At 34.9% G+C, this 17,535-nt stretch overlaps 1 protein-coding gene across 1 annotated transcript; it reads right to left on the bottom strand.

The window, feature by feature from the left end:
- Positions 1-2,923: 2,923 nt before the first annotated feature.
- Positions 2,924-17,281, bottom strand: LOC120254663 (histone-lysine N-methyltransferase CLF-like). The gene is given in 18 exon segments (XM_039262729.1): positions 2,924-3,303; positions 3,382-3,510; positions 3,583-3,630; positions 4,251-4,341; positions 4,527-4,658; positions 6,440-6,660; positions 6,744-6,879; positions 8,292-8,773; positions 8,775-9,002; positions 9,096-9,164; positions 9,237-9,284; positions 9,403-9,558; positions 9,765-9,849; positions 12,103-12,264; positions 14,083-14,411; positions 14,567-14,665; positions 16,776-16,920; positions 17,031-17,281. Coding segments are annotated over 18 exon segments (2,922 nt in total). The 5' UTR covers positions 17,123-17,281; the 3' UTR covers positions 2,924-3,033.
- Positions 17,282-17,535: the final 254 nt, after the last annotated feature.

The following is a 17,535-nucleotide window of genomic DNA, read 5'->3' as shown; positions in this document are numbered from 1 at the left end:
ATATATAGCAAGAGATATGAAATCAAATGGACACTGTACAGAGAGCCATAATCGGAGAAAACCATCACCAAACAACAATAATACCTTGAAAAACATGGGAGCAGATGGCTACGATGGCTGCAATTAGGGTTCCGATGTATCCTCTTCTTTGGGGCTGCCGAGAGAGAACGAAGAGGGGGCCAGAGAAGCGAGATGAGCAAGACTGGGATATGTTTACTTTTTTAATTAAATAGGTTTGAATTCTTATAAATGACAATGGGCATTTTGGTCAACAAAAAAATATTTCCATCCAAAACCTCCTCAATCCTCCAATTTGGAGGGTTTGAAAATGAGGGTTAGATGGAGGTTTTAAAAGCTCCATCTAACCCTCTAAACCTTTACCTCCATCCTTACTTCCTCCCTCAAGCAAGGTTAATCCCAAACCTTACTTTACATTACCTCCCAAAACCTCCATCCAAGCAGACCCTTATTCTACAATAAGCATTTTTGTTTCAAGAAAAAAAAAATCCACTCCAAATATACTTCAATTTGAAGTAAAATATGAGGGGTTTGGAGGGGTATTTGCACCCTCTCCTCGAGCAAAATTCGTCATTTGGACCTTGTTACATGGCAAAGTGAAGACTTATGATTATTTGTATGCCATCAATGTTTGTCCAATCATGCCTTGTGGCTTTTGTGGTTTGGTTAATGAATCTGTGGATCATATCTTTTGTCAATGTATTCGATCACAAGGGATTAGGAATTCGATATCCGACTTGATTGGAAAACCCATTAATCTCCAAGATCATATTGTTTTTGGGGTTTGGTTAGATCCAAATAGGGTTGATTTCTTTATGTTCAAAGCTTCTATCATTGCAACCACTATTTGGTTCATTTAGAAAGGTCGATGTGATCACATTTTCAAGAATAGAAGACCTAATTATGGTTATATAGCTTGGAAGGCTATGGATCATGTTCATGACTTCCGGCAAATGCCAACAAATTAGATGGGTAGTTGTTATTACATCTTAAATCGGCCTTCTTCAGGAGCTTTCTGCCTCTACTCAGCAGCAGCTGGAAGCGATGAATCAGGGAATGGGGGTGCATATTTTGTGATTATTGATTCTAATTTTGATTTTCTACTTGCAGGATGCTGCCAGATCCCTTTCTTCTCGAGCCCGGATGCTAATATAAAGGGCTCTCATTATTGTTCTTCACAATGTTAGAATGGAGAATATCAACATTGCCAGAATTTTTATCAGCTCTCAACCTCTCATGGGTATCTTAAATAATCGTCAATGTTTGGGGTTGTGGTTTTCGCAAACTTCTGTGGCTAATCTGTCATTTGCTGCCCGAAATTGGTAATCCTCATGTTGATTTGATCTCTTGGAATTGGAACAAGTTAGCATATACTTCAGCCTAGAAGTAAATCAACTCCCAGGACCTATCTCTTTTCACAAAGACCTTGATCTTCCCAGTTGGCTTATGAAGGCTGTTGACAATGCTGGTTTTGTTTGCTAATTTCTCTATAATTTTGGTTGTTTTTGTCTCTTTCCTTTTCTTCTTTGTTTTGTGTTATTTGGTTTGTTTTCATCCTTTGATGTCTTCTCTGCTTAGTTCTCTTACGTAGTGTTTGTTTGGGGGAATTTGGAGATACATATAACTTGAGGTACTTGGTTTTTAGAAATTCAGTGTTTGTTTCACAGAATTTTAAAAATCCCATGTAACTCAGATTACATCCAATGAGCGATTTGGTTTTATGCCCAAATTGGGCGTAAATCAAAATCCCGGGAGTTGAAAATCCTTATGTGATGTATATATATGAGTATATATATGTATACAAAACCATATATACATATTAATATATATATATACACACACATATGCATACACATACACATACACATATGCATATACATATACTTCTACACATATTTATATATATACATACATACATACACATATATACACTTCTACATATATACATATATACATATACACATATGTATACATATACATATACAAAGTATGTTTACATATATATATACTCATATACATATATACATATACTTCTACACAAATATATACATATACATATATACACTTCTACATATATACATATGCATATATGCATATACACACATGTATACATATACCTATACATATTATGTTTACATATACATATACTCATATGCATATATGTATATATACGCATATATTCATATATACACACACATATACATATACTTATATATATATATTGATATACATGTACATACATGTGCATATATACACACAGATACGTACACTTATACACATGTGTTTTTCAATTCCAAATTTACAAATCCTTCCAAACAAACAAAAAATTTTATAATACAGTAATTTCAATTACACCCAATCAAACACAAGATTTGACTACACTATATTTTGAAAATCAACTATTTCCAGTTACATTTTAACTAGAAATCCACTGCATTTAGAAGTACATCCAACCAAACGTCACCCTAGTTTTTTTCATTCAATAAAAGCTGTTGTACAGTTCTTTTTTTCAAAAAAAAAAAAAAGTTGGTCCTCAGCCCCTCCAAAAACACCCAACCAAATAAAGGTTAGGGTACAGAAGCAATTTCACTTTGAAAAAAAAAAAAATCAGACTTTGCCTAGAATCACTACAGTAAAAACATTAACAGATGGTAACAGAAAGAGGCAGTCATCATCAAACATCAAGCAATTAAATGGCTCTACCACAATAGCCTAACAAGAATCATTGCATTCACATTTTGTAACATTAGTTTGTACAACGGAAAAGCATCCACTATCACCACAATAGTCTAACAAGAAACATTGCATTCACATTTTGTAACATTAGTTTGTACAACAGAAAAGCATCCACTATCAAAATGCTGCAGAGTTTTAAAAACATTTTACAGATCAAAGAATATCTAAAGGCAAATGAAATGGCTCCAATTCCCTTTTAAAAATAATAAACTAAGGGTTCACAAAAATAAGCATGAGAAATTAGACAAAGAAAGGACAATCAGAGGTTAGCTTGATCAGTTAGGCGAGTTTTTTGGCACGCCCACTGGATGGGAAACTTTCATCCTTCTTGCCACTGGATGATTCAGGTTTCCTAGCCCAAGCAGGAGCTCGATCTGGCTCATAGCGATAGTCATAGAACAGCTCCTCTCCAGCGCTTATCCGCTCTTTGGCAAATATACCTACCCTATGATCACCTCCTACCATAATAACTTTCGCATAGCAATTTGGATCAGGAGAATGGTTTGCAAACTTCAGTTTATCACCCTTCCGGTAAGCATCAAGAACAAACTGCAAGAGACACTCATCAGAAACTACAATGTCTATCAACGTAAGTGAAGCGGTTGCAGTATGGTAGCAGTTACATACCTGATCATTCAGGTTAAAGAGAAATGATGAATTTTCACGGTCATAAATCTTTCCACGCTTATCTGCTTCTCGATGAGAGATTAGTTCTCCAGTATACTCACCAAGGTATTCATGTTTACCAACACTATTCTGAAATGGATTAAAGATTCATTCAGTAATGTGCAATAAGCAAGGACTAAGTACTGAGAGCTGCAACTTTACCTTAAGAAAAGCCCCCCAGCCAGAAACATCAGATCTTCCCAGTAGGACCTGCAGAAGTGTATTTATCACAGAAATTTTTAAGCACCAAAATAATAGATAGACTCTTCATACATATGTAACTTCCATTAATGGTAGGATAGCCCATACAAGCCCCTAATGAATGAGGCCTATGAATAATCAGACTGGAATATTACTTGAAAAATATATTAAATTGATTCAAAACAATCTGGGCAATCAAAAGAACCGTGATGATACTCGAAAAGAATAGTAACTAGAGACTACTAACTAGAAAAAAAAAAAGGAATTTGCATATGAAAAACTGCATATCCGTGGTGAAAATCGTTTTTGCACATTGAAAAGGATGGTAGTAGCATCTTGAGATTCATATGTAACGACATCTAACGATTACCTTCTGAAACAAAATTCAAAGAGTAATTCCAGAATACGGGTGTTTGCATAGTTATATCCTTCAGAACAGCCTGGTGAGAAATAGATCAGAACTGACAACTAATAACTAGCATTCTCATGGTGAAAATTCAAAAAAACTGTCTTTAAGTATATGTATTGCTTCAGACAGTGCATTGTAAATTGAGCTAATATCCAATACTTCAAAGAACACTTAAATAGAAAGTTATCTCGATTGAAAAGAAGAGGCAATCTTTATTTACCCTCTGTTGTTGTTTGAGTAGAAGCTTCATATTTCTGCATTCATAATTATCTCCTCTTTGAGTGGGACCTCCTAATGAACCATCACCGCAACTGCATTAAACCAGTTGCAAAACAAACAAGGCAAGTAATGAGTAAGACTTAAAAGAACATGGAAACAAGGTATCATGAATATCACTGAAGTTTAGCAAGGATGGCAAATGTACACAAGAAAATTACGCAGCAAAATAAATACAAATCTCTTGGGAAGAAAAAAAAAATCTGTTATAAACACATACCCAACCCAGCAGTTTCTACAAACATCAGGATCACATTCCCTGTCTGCAGCAAAACATGGGCATTGACGACTACGGCATTGACTTTTGGCACAGTGGCAACCTCTGAAATGGTTCTTGCACATCTTAGGACAACTAAAACACAGAACATAAGTCAATAAGTGAAAGCCAGATGATAGATTAAATGAAAACTTCCCTTAGAGTAAAATCTTCATATGAAACTCAAATGTAAATTTCATCCAGTTAACAAAATTTATAATTTAAACTAATCACATGTATTAAGGAATAATAAGAAAATATATAGGTAGGCTACTATAAATTTATAACATTAAAAAACAAGATTGATAGATATCAATCAGGACATCTACATAAAAAATGGCTACAACAAATCGAAGCATAGTTTGTATCAATCTGACCTCAAATTGTATTGTCACTCCTCACAAAAAAGGAAAATAAGCTATCACATCAGCTCTTTTTACGTCCAATTTAGTGCACCAGATTCTTTCAAAACCTTTACTGAGCACGTAGGAGAGTTGCAAATCAATATCAGATAATCCTAAAACATCTCCGTTGAGTCTGTTCTCCTAACGATCTCATGAGAATGAATACTTACATCATAATTCTGAGGGAGAACGGGGCATGATATTCGGCCCTATTACAGAAGCCCTTCTGGCATCAACTTATTGGGATGTAGGTGAACTTATAAGCAAAGTGAGCACTCAAATACTGCTTACAAGGGCTTCAATAAGATTATGTAATTTTCAAATCATTTGAAGCAAGAAAGCCTCAATAATCTAAAAAAAAAGGGCAAGAAAAAATGATGCTAATAGAGCTCCAACTAAAAAGGAAAGACAATCTATTTTAGCTTAATCACTCTCCAAAATCTTTACCGGCTGGCATATTTTCAGAAACAAGGCTTTACTACCTAGAGTATCTCTCAAAAGTTCTCAGGAAGAGAGCACACATTCTTTAAACCTTAAGTTATGCTTATCCTGGTTGGATAGGTTTATTCTCAAGGGATGCTTCATGTTCCATCTTAGCAACCTTGAAAGTTTTTGGTTCTCCTATGATCATATGATCATAATTTCACCATCCACACACATAACTAGATTTTCCTTATATACACAAACTGATTGCTGCTCATACATAAATCTCACCTTAACACAATTTCTACACCCTTCATTCATCTTACTCATTCCAAAATAACCTCAATTACTACTAACCACATGTGCTGATATTGATAAAAATAGGATCCCGGCAGTAAATATTGTTCTGATACAACCAAACAAAAGCAACACGTAAACTTGAAATTAGAATTACATATAGAAGTATGAAAAAATAAAAATTAGAAGTTCTTCAAACCCCCAGCTTCAATAGTTATCATATATCAAGTTCAAAATCTATTTCAAAGGAGAAGTAATTGCAGTTGAGCATTCATATGATATTTCTAATTGTTCAAATGGGCCAAAAAGCTCGCTAGCAAAGCTATTGCTAAATATTGTGCATAAAAGGTTAGTACCTAATATACAATTAAAGAAGCCGAATTTAGGCCTTGTCAATAGCAATAAAAGGGCATTGAAGAATAACAGATGTTAAAAGTCTTGCCAAGATAGGTTTTTCTACTATATTCAGGATATGCTTTCAAAGAAATCAGCAGTCTTAGGTTTTAGATTCATCAACTGGAGCATACATAATTTAGGCCTTGCTAGTCTACTGATTGGATTGACAGAATACAAGACATCAAAAGAAAAGCAAAAAAACTAAATCAATAAAGTCCGATATTTAAAGCATTGATCAGTGATAACATTTTGTGCAGATCAAATTATATTCTCTTTAATGCCTAGTATCATAAAACAGAAAGCAGATTAGAAAGCTGTGATGTGATGCCATGTTAAGTCGGAGTAGGGAGATCTCACCCACAGTACTTCTCACAACAGGTCCCACTTAAAATGCAAGGACACTGCTTTCCACAGGCAGATTGACAGCCACAAGGATTATACTGCCGACATGGTTGATCCTCTCTCTCAGTAATTCTTTTCCTGATGGAATGGTAACCAGCAGACTTCCAAGTATACTTCAATCTGCGAACTCTACCTCGCCTCCTAACAAACCTTGATCTTGTCCGCAATTCATTACCCTGGAAACCACCATAAAAATTATAAGATTATTTCTTAACCAAAATATGTCATGATGAGATGGAGGATTTTCGTTGTAGTCAACCTTGCCATGGCCTTCTACCAAAGAATTAGTACCATTGCCTCTGGCAAATGTTCCTTTGTTTTCAATGAAGCTCATGTATTGAAAGACTTCTGTACATGTTCTCATTCCGTTCAAAAGATTTCTAGAAATCAGACAGCTGCAATGCAGAAAGGATACAGATTAGAGTTAAACTGAAAAGTTTATTTCAGAATACTGCAGTGTTTCTCAGCAACAAAAAGAGTTAATGAGGCACATCTAGCTATAAATGTCACTTCACTACAATGTTGTTTCACAAAAACCTTATGCAAAATTAATATGAGAAAACAAATCACACAAACTTTCTCGAGGTTTATGCTTAGAAGAGATGGAAAGGAGTTACCATATTTCACTAGAACAACCAGCAAATCTGGGAATTCAGAGCTCACGCCCTAATATTTATGACATACTATCACAATAATTGGAAAATAAGCCAGCAGAACGAAATACATGTAGGCTATTGCAATCATCAAGAAAAGCCTACATTAAATGAATTTCCTAAAGGTATCCTACAACAGAAAAGTCAGATATGGAAGAAAAGGAAATGAGAAGGTAAACTTTATGCATTGAACATAATAAACAAGCACAACTCATCTATGCAATGATACTAATTTAGATCAGGGAAAGTTCTCACACATCAAAAGCCTCATCTATGTAAATTATTGTTTTTATTATTCAAATAGAAAGGATCAAGAAGTAAGATGTGTTTATCATTAGTAATGCTCAACATGATTATTGTCTTCAGAATGGAAACCAGGGCTTACTCTAAGCAAAAGAAGATCTGCAAATACTAATAATAGTAAATTTAATAGGTGGGATAAGAAAAAGATAGATTAGACAGTTATTTGTGTGGAGACTCTGACTTCATTATAAGCAATTAAAACGAATGCATACAAAAGCCAATCTTACCTTCTTCTCAAGATATTCAGAAACTGTTTTAACAGTGAATGACTGCATAAAACAGTTATTTGCTAATATTATGTGAATGTGAATCGACTTAAAGCCACCCTAACTGATAACGGATATATCAAGAGCAAACTGTTCAGACATAACTTTCATCATGTTCAAGCAATCCATTTGCTTTTAAATGCTCTAGCATTTGAATGTCTTGCAAATAAGATCATGTTAAATCCTTGAGCATACAGGCATATAAGTCATGCCTCTAAAAAGATCAACTTTGATAATAAAGGTCAAGCCATAAGAATTTCAGATCAAGAAAACCAGTCTAGTTCTAAGGTATGTGTTAATTTAGAACAGGTAGCACTTGTTGAAGTTTAAAAACCTATCTAAACAAAACTTTAATGATGCAAAATATTTCCTTGGCTTCCTAATCAAGAAACGTTGTATTTAAATCAGATATGAAGCGAAATGATAGCAGGTTATAAATCATTATTACAACAAAAAAATGCACATAGGACTTTTATTTTCTGCAAATACTTGGACAAGAAAACCTCCCCATATGGAGAAAGAATATCAAGCAACCACATCACAGAGTGGGAAAAAAATTATTTTAAACAAGAAAAACTAACTGACCTATTCCTTCCAAAGATCTCCAATCCTTTTGCAAAAAGCCCTTTCTCAATGGCCTTCCAAGACAAGACACCAATGAATTCATGCTTCTCATCAACCAAATCGTCTTTTCTCGAATTCTCATCACCGGCGGTCGCTGTGGATTCCTTGACCATCTCAGCAGCACACTGACTAGGAAAAACAAATGAAGTGTCCACATTATCCAGTGATGGGGATACTTTTTTCCGACATTTTCTAACAATTGAAGAGCTTAGTTTTCTGTTATGTGAAGAAAATTTGATATCTTTATTTCCCTTGCGAGTGTTTGACCTAAGCTTCATATCATGTAACCAAATGGATCCATTAGCAACAGGCGCAGAGCCGGATGGCAACATTTGCTTTTGCCTTTTTCTTATGCAGATAAGTACTCTTTCAGCAGCTCTTTTATTGTTTCTCTTTCGGATACCACATTTTCCATTCAGCTTGACTTTTAAAGGTGAAGAAGATATGGGTGGATATCCCATCACGCCGAGGACGTACTTCAGATTCACTGCTCTCAGATACAAATCTTGCATTTGACGAACTTTCACTTTGGTTAGACTTTGATCTCCGCCCAACAGAAGAACCATGCATTTTCTTTCTAGGAGTATTTTGTGGTGCAGTACTGCCAGATGAGTGAGTTAATTCTTCAAAATTTTGGGAATTCAACGAAGTAACAACTTCAGAGTTGGAGGCCTGAAAAAAGAGGAAGTACTTATAAAAATATTGAGGTCATTTAATACATATAAAACTAATTGATAATTGGTGCTTTGGTTTCATAACCCATACCAATTTGTAGCAATGATTGCTACAAGGTGTGCCATCATCAGAATTGCTCCATGGGTATGGTTTCTCTGCCTGGAATAAAGATGAAACTTCTCAGCTACTACACAAAGTAAAGTATCTAGCTTATTCAGTTTATCAACTTACAGGAAACACTAAATCCTGAGAACAACCATGTAGTCTACAATCAAAAACCTGCCAGTTATCAAGAAGCAAATGGAATATTATTAGCAAAATAATGTAGTCAAAGCATTGAGCTCTCAAAACAAAGCAACTGAACAGCCACATTAGTCAGATATATCCAAGTGCTTACAAGACATCGTCGACAAAAAAGGTTATCAAAAGAATCCAATGCCGCATCAAGATCTTTTTCAAAAAACGCATCTTCAACTTTTTCCCCTGATCCGTTTTCACCATTTTGAACACATTTTTTGGTTTTCTCTCTTTTTAGCAAATGCTCATATCTTGCCTGTAAATATAAGATGGTGGACATAGTTCCATAAATCTCAAAATGTTAGCAAAAGTGAATTGGGAGCTGCCAAACCCAGGTAAGGATTGAAGATCAATTCTCATCACTCAGGGAAGAGAGAGACCACAATCATAGCATCTTAAAAGTCAAAATTAGTGGTTATATGCAGGCCAAGTTGCTAATGGATGTGTACGCATGTTACATACCATTATTTCACAAGGTTTTCTATCCAAATGCTGAGCCAATGAATCCATCACAATATCTGAGGTACCAACTTCTTTTATGGTCATCCTACAATGCTTAAGTAAATACTCATTAGTAGACAAGATAAGGTGAATGGAAATAGTGACTGAAATAATTAATAAAAAGAAGATGAATATAATTTAATTAAAAAAAAACCCCCAAGATGATGAATCAGAGGTTTAGAAAAATATAATTATAAAATTTATTAAGGGCCTGTTTGGATAGCCAAAAATTAAGGCATAATCCGTACAATATGACATAATTTAACATTTTCTGAGAATTATGCCATATTGGTTGTTTGGGTACTTATTTTTGAATATAAAATTATAACATAATATAAGTATTATGGCATAAAAAAATATTCTACTAAGAGTGGAAAATTTTCTCATTGTAAAATGTTTCTCTTTTCTTTTTGATTCAGCCACCCGTCATCGATCCGTCCGGCGGTTCGGATGACCTTCGGCGACCGGCCACCAGTCCGGTCGGCCTCCGGCGACAGGCCACCGGTCCACCAGGGGTCTAGCCGGCCGGTCTCCGGTGACACGCCGGTGGTCTACCAATGGTCCGGCCAGCCTCCGCCGGCCAGGCACCTGTCCACCGATAGTCCAGCCGCCCTTTGGTGACACACCAGCTGTCGACCGGTGATCCGACCGTCCTCCGGCAATCGGCCATGGGACCACCGGTTGGCCTCCGGCAACCGGCCACCGATGGTCCGGTGGTCCGGCCGGCCTCTAGTGACCGGCCATCGATCCACATGCGGTCCGGTCGTCGATCGCTTGATCACCATGATTTTTTTTATTTTATTAACCAAACACTCATTCTGTAAGAAAAAAATATACCACAATTTCTGTAATAATCACTTGCACTTCCTACATAATAAAATTATGCTATATTTTTTTATTTTGCAGCCAAATAAGCCCTAAAGCAAAGTGATACAAAACATCAGGTGCTATTATTATTTAGCATAGTTTAGGTTTAGAAGCTGTTTAAGAACTAAGATCATGTGTTTAGGTGTTAGGGATAGTTTGGCAATTTCAGTTTTTGGCCTATACAAATAAGCCAAATCTAATGGGTTTGTTTTGAATTTTATCATAAGTGGAGTTTATCAATAAGTCTATAAGTCCAAACAAATTCTAGCTTAAATAATAATTGTCATATTTTCAATCAAAATTTGCTTAGAGAGATATTTAATCTCTATAAAATGACAATAAATCTTTTTGGAAATAAATGAATTATTCTGAAATTTCTTAGCTTAATGCTATTTTTGAGTTGTAATTTCCCTTTTTTTTCTTGTAAGTGTGATTGCCTAGAATCTCTAGGCGTGATTGGCTAGAAACCTAGGTGTAATTGCCTGGTTTGTATTACAAGGGCAAAAAATCAGTTTTTAGTTGCCAATATATGTATATTCTAGAAGCTGAAGGCATAACAGAAAGGACAGTGGCAGAGGAAATAAAAGTGCTGTGATACATAGTTCATATCAGATCTCATGCAAGAAAGACCTTACAAGTCATAAAATTGTACCAACTAGGTTTATTGGTGCTGTAGACTGAAATCATGCCATTATACACCAGAAGGTAAGGTGAAGTGAACAAGGGTTATTAAGATGTAGTCAGATGGACTTCTGAAGTAAATTACAAATGTCATGGTCAACACAGAATAAGACTCTAGAGAGGACCTAAATTTAGTAAAGCTCACTTCTAGGTTTCAGAAGTGATCAAAGATCTAACAAAATATGGTCAAAAATTTTAACTTGTTTTTTGAGAAATATATTGTTCCCAATTTCTTTTTTCAATTTTACATTTATCAAACAAACTAAGGTTCCACCAAAGTTTAAGGAAAATAATCTTTACTGGAACTCCAAAGCCAAGCAGTTACTGCATGTATGATATGAAACCTCAGCGTGATGCATAGAATTAAAAACCCGCATCTTCAAGGAAGGAAAACCAGGTGAATTTCTTAAGATTAAAACTAAAAGATTTAGTCAGTTGTCACTGTAATATTTAACAACAAGAATTTGCAAGCTTTCGTATTGAGGTCAATAAATGAATTCAATTCCAAGTCTCCCTGTTTGTCCCAAAAACTATAACCTACCCTTCACATTTAATTTAACCAAATTAATCAGCTTATAATAAACCATTCAATTATGCCTGCCACAGCAAATAGCATTCTCTTTCAATTAATAATTTCTAGTAAAAATTAGAACATGAGCAAGAGAACAGTTCCACCTAAGTGAAAAGACAACGTAAAAGGCCAAAAGGAAAGGATATTGAAAATTTTCAATCCAGAAGAATGAGTACTAACCAAAGAATGTAGTCCTCGACATTTCCAAATTCTTTCTTTTCCTCTTCATCTTCAATATTATCTTCCTCACTATCACTGCAAATTAAAGCTTCACCACAACTCTGATCATAATATATTCTTCTTCTACCAACAACAGATTGATCCTCAGTCATTCTTTGGTTTCTGCATATACATATATATACACACACACATAAAAAAATGAGTATGCAACACTTCAAAGCAAAACAAAACATTGAATGATTATAGCAGTAGTAAAACTTATACAGAAGTGCACTAAGATATTCAAAGGATGCAAATGAAAATAAGCTTCCAAATTGATCTGGTAACATATTGCAAGTGATGTAAACCACATATAAATTAATAGCTAATTATTATGCAATGAGGAAACCACATTTGGAAATAAGAATGTTGATGTGTTACATAATCATATGAGTGCAATAATGATAGCCATTCACAACAAGGAATAATCTTAGTTAGAATTATTTACATCTACACTAGATCCTAACCAGAAAGTAGTTTGAGCAAAGATTTTGTCAAATCATGAAAAGGTTCCAAGCAATAGCAAATGGCACATAGAAGAGAATCCTATTCTTATGTGAGCAGAGAAAAATTATAGTAACAACATAAATCATCAGTCAATATATTTTGTACATTGATGGCATTAATAATGATCAAAGAAACATGATTTGAAGTGAAATTGGAAAGGTTTCAACACCAAAGTACAACATTATTCTTCTGAAAAATGGAGAATGTGAAAGAATGAGATATTTACTTAGACCTCTCAAGAAAAAGCATTGGTACAAAAAATGGCAGCCAGAACTCTTGCACTTCTATCACAAAAAAAAAAAACCATTAGTTTTGCCAATGGCCATTACCTAGTACTAACACTAAAAGAAGGAAGTAAAATTGTAGTCTAATCCCTATGATCGAGTTCAGAATAACATGATATCTTATCCTAATAAAAAACCTTACTTAACTTGAAAATAATCGCAATTGCATTAAGAAATTTCCCTCTATGGTAACAATGTTGATGAAATATTCCTTGAATATCCCTTCCATTTGATATTGGGTATTCATATACAATGACACTTAATGATCCACTATACTGCAGCAAGTACAGTTGGATCTTCTGCAGACATAACCAAGCAAATAAAAACAAAGAAAAGAACCTACAAATAAATGAATGAAGTAGCAAAAATAATTTAATCCACATTTCATAGCATTCCACAATTGCCACTAGTTAGGCTCTATCTAAATTTGGCTGCAATACCACCAGAATAAAATTAAAGCTTATTATCAGAATTCTATCACAAAACTAAACTGACCATCGCACCTAACCTCTAGCAATGTCACAAGACCAAATTCACCCTATATTCATCTTTAGTTCAATTCAGCCCACCACTATCATCTTTTGTAAATTGCCATAAAAACATCATTATTTTGCAGAGAGTTTGGCATTATACTTGTAGTAACCTGTGTGTTATCCTCACTCCAATTCTTAGTCTTTTTTCTTCATGCACTCCCTAGTTCCACAAGACACCTATCATCCCTATACAAGGCAACATTTATATAAAAGTCAAAAAGCACTCCTGCGCTTACTTGCCGATATTAGTCTACCATTCATCACCCTCTCACAAAATTATGGAGTTGCACTGTTTTAATTGCTTATGAATTAGGATCATCCTTTTGATAACAGAATCAAACCAAAAATCCGTACATTCCACAATACTTAGTGTTCACTAAGTCAGCAAAAAGTTCATTTCTAGAACTTTTAAGAGCACCCCAATATAGAATATGAGAGTAAGGAAAAATCAAATCTGCATGCATTGTCAGAAAGAACTGAATACCATATGCAAATGACAGGTTGTTGTATAGTTTATCTAAATCCAGGCACAAACTTAAATGCACAGCACAGGTCACAAAAAATGGCATGTAAAATGCAAAAATATGCAGCCACAACGAGTAGTGCTGATGTATCACCTGTCTAGAAAAACCCAAGTGGTATAAGGTGGTAGTTTTGGTACTTCTGGTAGTTTGATAGTTCGAATTGCACACTTGCCAACATGATTGTTCCCAAAAAGAAGAACAGAGGAACCATATGAACTTTCATCTTGAAAACCATTACCATACTTTTCTCCACCAGATAATTCAAGATTATTTATTGTACCAACAGCATCTTTGCACCTTCTTGTTAGCAAATCTGACTCCATATCAGCAGCATCTGCCGTAGCATTTCTTCTCAGTTTTGCCAAATTATAAACATGATTAGTTATGCCACTAATTTTCAGCTTGTTATCTTCCATCTTTTTCTGAATAAAAGTCAAAAAAATTAAAGTTGAATGGTACCACAATCATCATAAGTTAAAAATTTTAAGAACAAGATAAATTGTCATAAACCACCAGAAAGTGATCTAGAATAAAATCACATGTAACTAATCAATAACTTGCACAAGGCAGTAAGCACCTTGATGTAATCACCACGATCAGTAATAACTTGTCCCTTGAAAGAATTAATAATTGATAAAACATCCTGAGACGTGTGATTTTCATCGTTTCCAGGGGTCTGCATTACACAAAAAGTAGTTAAAAATCATCCAATAACCAAAGCACATAGATAGCTAAGCTCATGACCATATATGCTCATGACACAAGTACATCTACACTATGGCCCATACAATACAAGAAGCTGTGGATCATTCTAGATATTCCTCATGAATTAAATCAAATCCTCTCCATATAACGCACATGTACATGATATGGTTGTAGCCCTTACAAAGAGATCAATGATGTATAGAGGTACTAGATAAAAATGAAGGACTTTATCTTAAATCAGGAACATAGAAAACAAAATTACTGTCTACACTTTGTTTCTAATATGAAACATAAGCAAAAAATGGCTTGTAGTCATAATGAAGAGAAGTCATAAAGTAGATGTCATAATGGTTCAGCAGCTAAAGGAAGAAACCAAAAGCCAAGGAATATGAAGCACGACTAAAACATGATGCAAGCCTTGTCCAGCAATAGTTGTAGCGTTTGCATGAGTTTGTAAACACATATATCTATTGCTATGCATGAGTCACAGTTTGAAATGCTTTGTAGCTAACTTGGTCGTGTCAATCTTTGACATCAGTCATCACTCATCAGTAATTCGTATGACATTCAGCACAGGCACAGAAGAACATGCAACAACAGAAGTCTATAACCAACAAACTGATAGCATGTATTCTTACTGGATTTTGTTGATAAAGCCAATGGTCGTGTTTGTTATAGGGATAACTTGGAATAAACAACCAAACAAAATAAGGTGGAGTAGAAATAAAACCAGAATAATTCTTCTTTTACAATATGATTAATTAAACAAATATGACTACTAACTGACTTAACCAAGTCTGCAACCATTATATTAATACAACTCAAATTGAAAAGCCACCCTTTTAATTAGTATTAATCACACCAAACCTCATTATAACTAGGAAAGTAGGAAATAACTTTGAATAAAATTTTTACTTCAAATATTCCACACAAATTCAAATTCTGTGAAAAATCAAGTATGGTTGATCTCTTCTCCAATTTAGTAATAAGTACCATAAGATATAAATTGCAAACTCCATTTATTTTTCTAAACTTAGAGACTATCCACATCAATGAATAAGTACTTAGAATAAGATTCATTTAAATATCTCATGTTTCAAAAATATTTGATTTCAGGTTGTTGGATCAGGGTTTAGATAACAAATAGTTTGGTCAGGTTTTGTTTGGGTCTTTTATTTAAAAAGCCAAAACCAAGCTAAAGCATAGTGGTTTTAAAATGAATGTCCGGAAGGATCGGAACTGAACTGAGCACATCAAAATACCTAAACCAAAAGGGCCAGTTCAGTTTGGATTGTCATGTTACTCAGGTTGGATGCACATCCCTACTATTACTTCTGGATGGCATTGCCAAAGAAAATACCCACAGGTCCTATGCTCAAATCCCACATGTGGTTCTGAGCTTCTAAGTAAAGACATTGGATGTTGAGCAGTAGACTGCCTGAAAAGAAAGATTCAGTCCAACACCAGGAACTCCTATTAGGATACTAATAATGAGATGGCAAATAAAACTCAAGTGCTTATACCATCAATGAAACCTCATATCAGCTGAAATTTAAATTACACTCAATTATCAGAATAATGTGAAATAAGAAAAGAGTGAATAGGACACATGTATATATTCAAGGAACTCAAGGGGGGTTGAAAATGCAATCAGTTGTTAGGTCGCCAATAATTCTAATTCATTTCTTTCCAAGACTTACAGTCCTACACCCATAAACTGGACATGACCCAACAAATCTTTCAGCAAGAGGTGATATAACTACTTATCCCTAATTCATAGCAAACATTTCCAAAAATCAACTCCAACGAAAACAACTTAAGCTCAATCAGTTGCAAAACATCAACACACACATTGCAACAACAAGCCATAAGCATGGCAAATTTAAACTAAAGAAGATGAATGATCATGCCCATGAAAACAGCCACCATCAAACTTCACAAAATCAAGGCACTAATTCTAACAAGAAAACACCACAAGAATCACATAATTCAAGCTGCATTGCTCTAAAACACAGATCCTCAGCAAAAAAACAGAAACAAAAAAGCCTAAAAAAACACCGAATGGAGAAAAGGGGCAAAACCTGAGGGTCATCAGGGGGTTCCGATCCGCCGGCAGAGTCCGACGACGAGGCTTTGGAAGCCATGGCGAATGGATGAGGCCCGTGAGGGCTTTGAGCGCGATCTCCTCGCCAGCGCCGCCCCTGCTGCGCTCCTCCTCTCGGAACCCTAAATTGAAGGGAGACGAAGAGGATGAGGAAAAAATTGAGAGAGGGATGTTAAAATGGGGGGAAGCAACAGGCAATTCTTTGCTTTTGAAATGGTGTTTGTATACTCACAAGGAATGTGTACTTATGTCTACGTCATACACTGCGTTTGGGCTTCCCTTCGGTACCTCACTGTCACTTGGAGAAAGAAGGGTTTTTCCCATTTTAATTTAATTTTTTTATTTTTTTATTTTTATTTATGAGGAGAACGAGCGGGTTTGATGGTGTCTGAGAGAAGTTTATGAGGAGAGAGGCTTTTCCATGTGAGTTCTTGGATGATTTGAAAAGGGTTGAAGAAAAGGACAAGTTTAGTAGGTGGTAGATTTTATTTTTAAATAATAATTGTGAATATGATGATAGGCTTTAAAAAAAGAAGGACAAGTTTTTAGTCTAGATTTTTTATTCTTAAATAATAATTGCAAATATTTGTGAAGATAAAGGATTTTGTTGGAGACAAAAGCCTGATTTATTTTATAACTAATATTGTTAATTTGAAAAAGATTCAAGGGTTGTTTAGATTCAAAATAGAAATGATGTAGGAATTTATTTTTATAGTAAGGGGATACACTGCTTATGG

Source organism: Dioscorea cayenensis, chromosome 3 (genome assembly GCF_009730915.1).
Source record: "Dioscorea cayenensis subsp. rotundata cultivar TDr96_F1 chromosome 3, TDr96_F1_v2_PseudoChromosome.rev07_lg8_w22 25.fasta, whole genome shotgun sequence".
Taxonomy (NCBI): Eukaryota; Viridiplantae; Streptophyta; class Magnoliopsida; order Dioscoreales; family Dioscoreaceae; genus Dioscorea; species Dioscorea cayenensis.
This window is presented reverse-complemented; position numbering and strand designations above follow the sequence as displayed.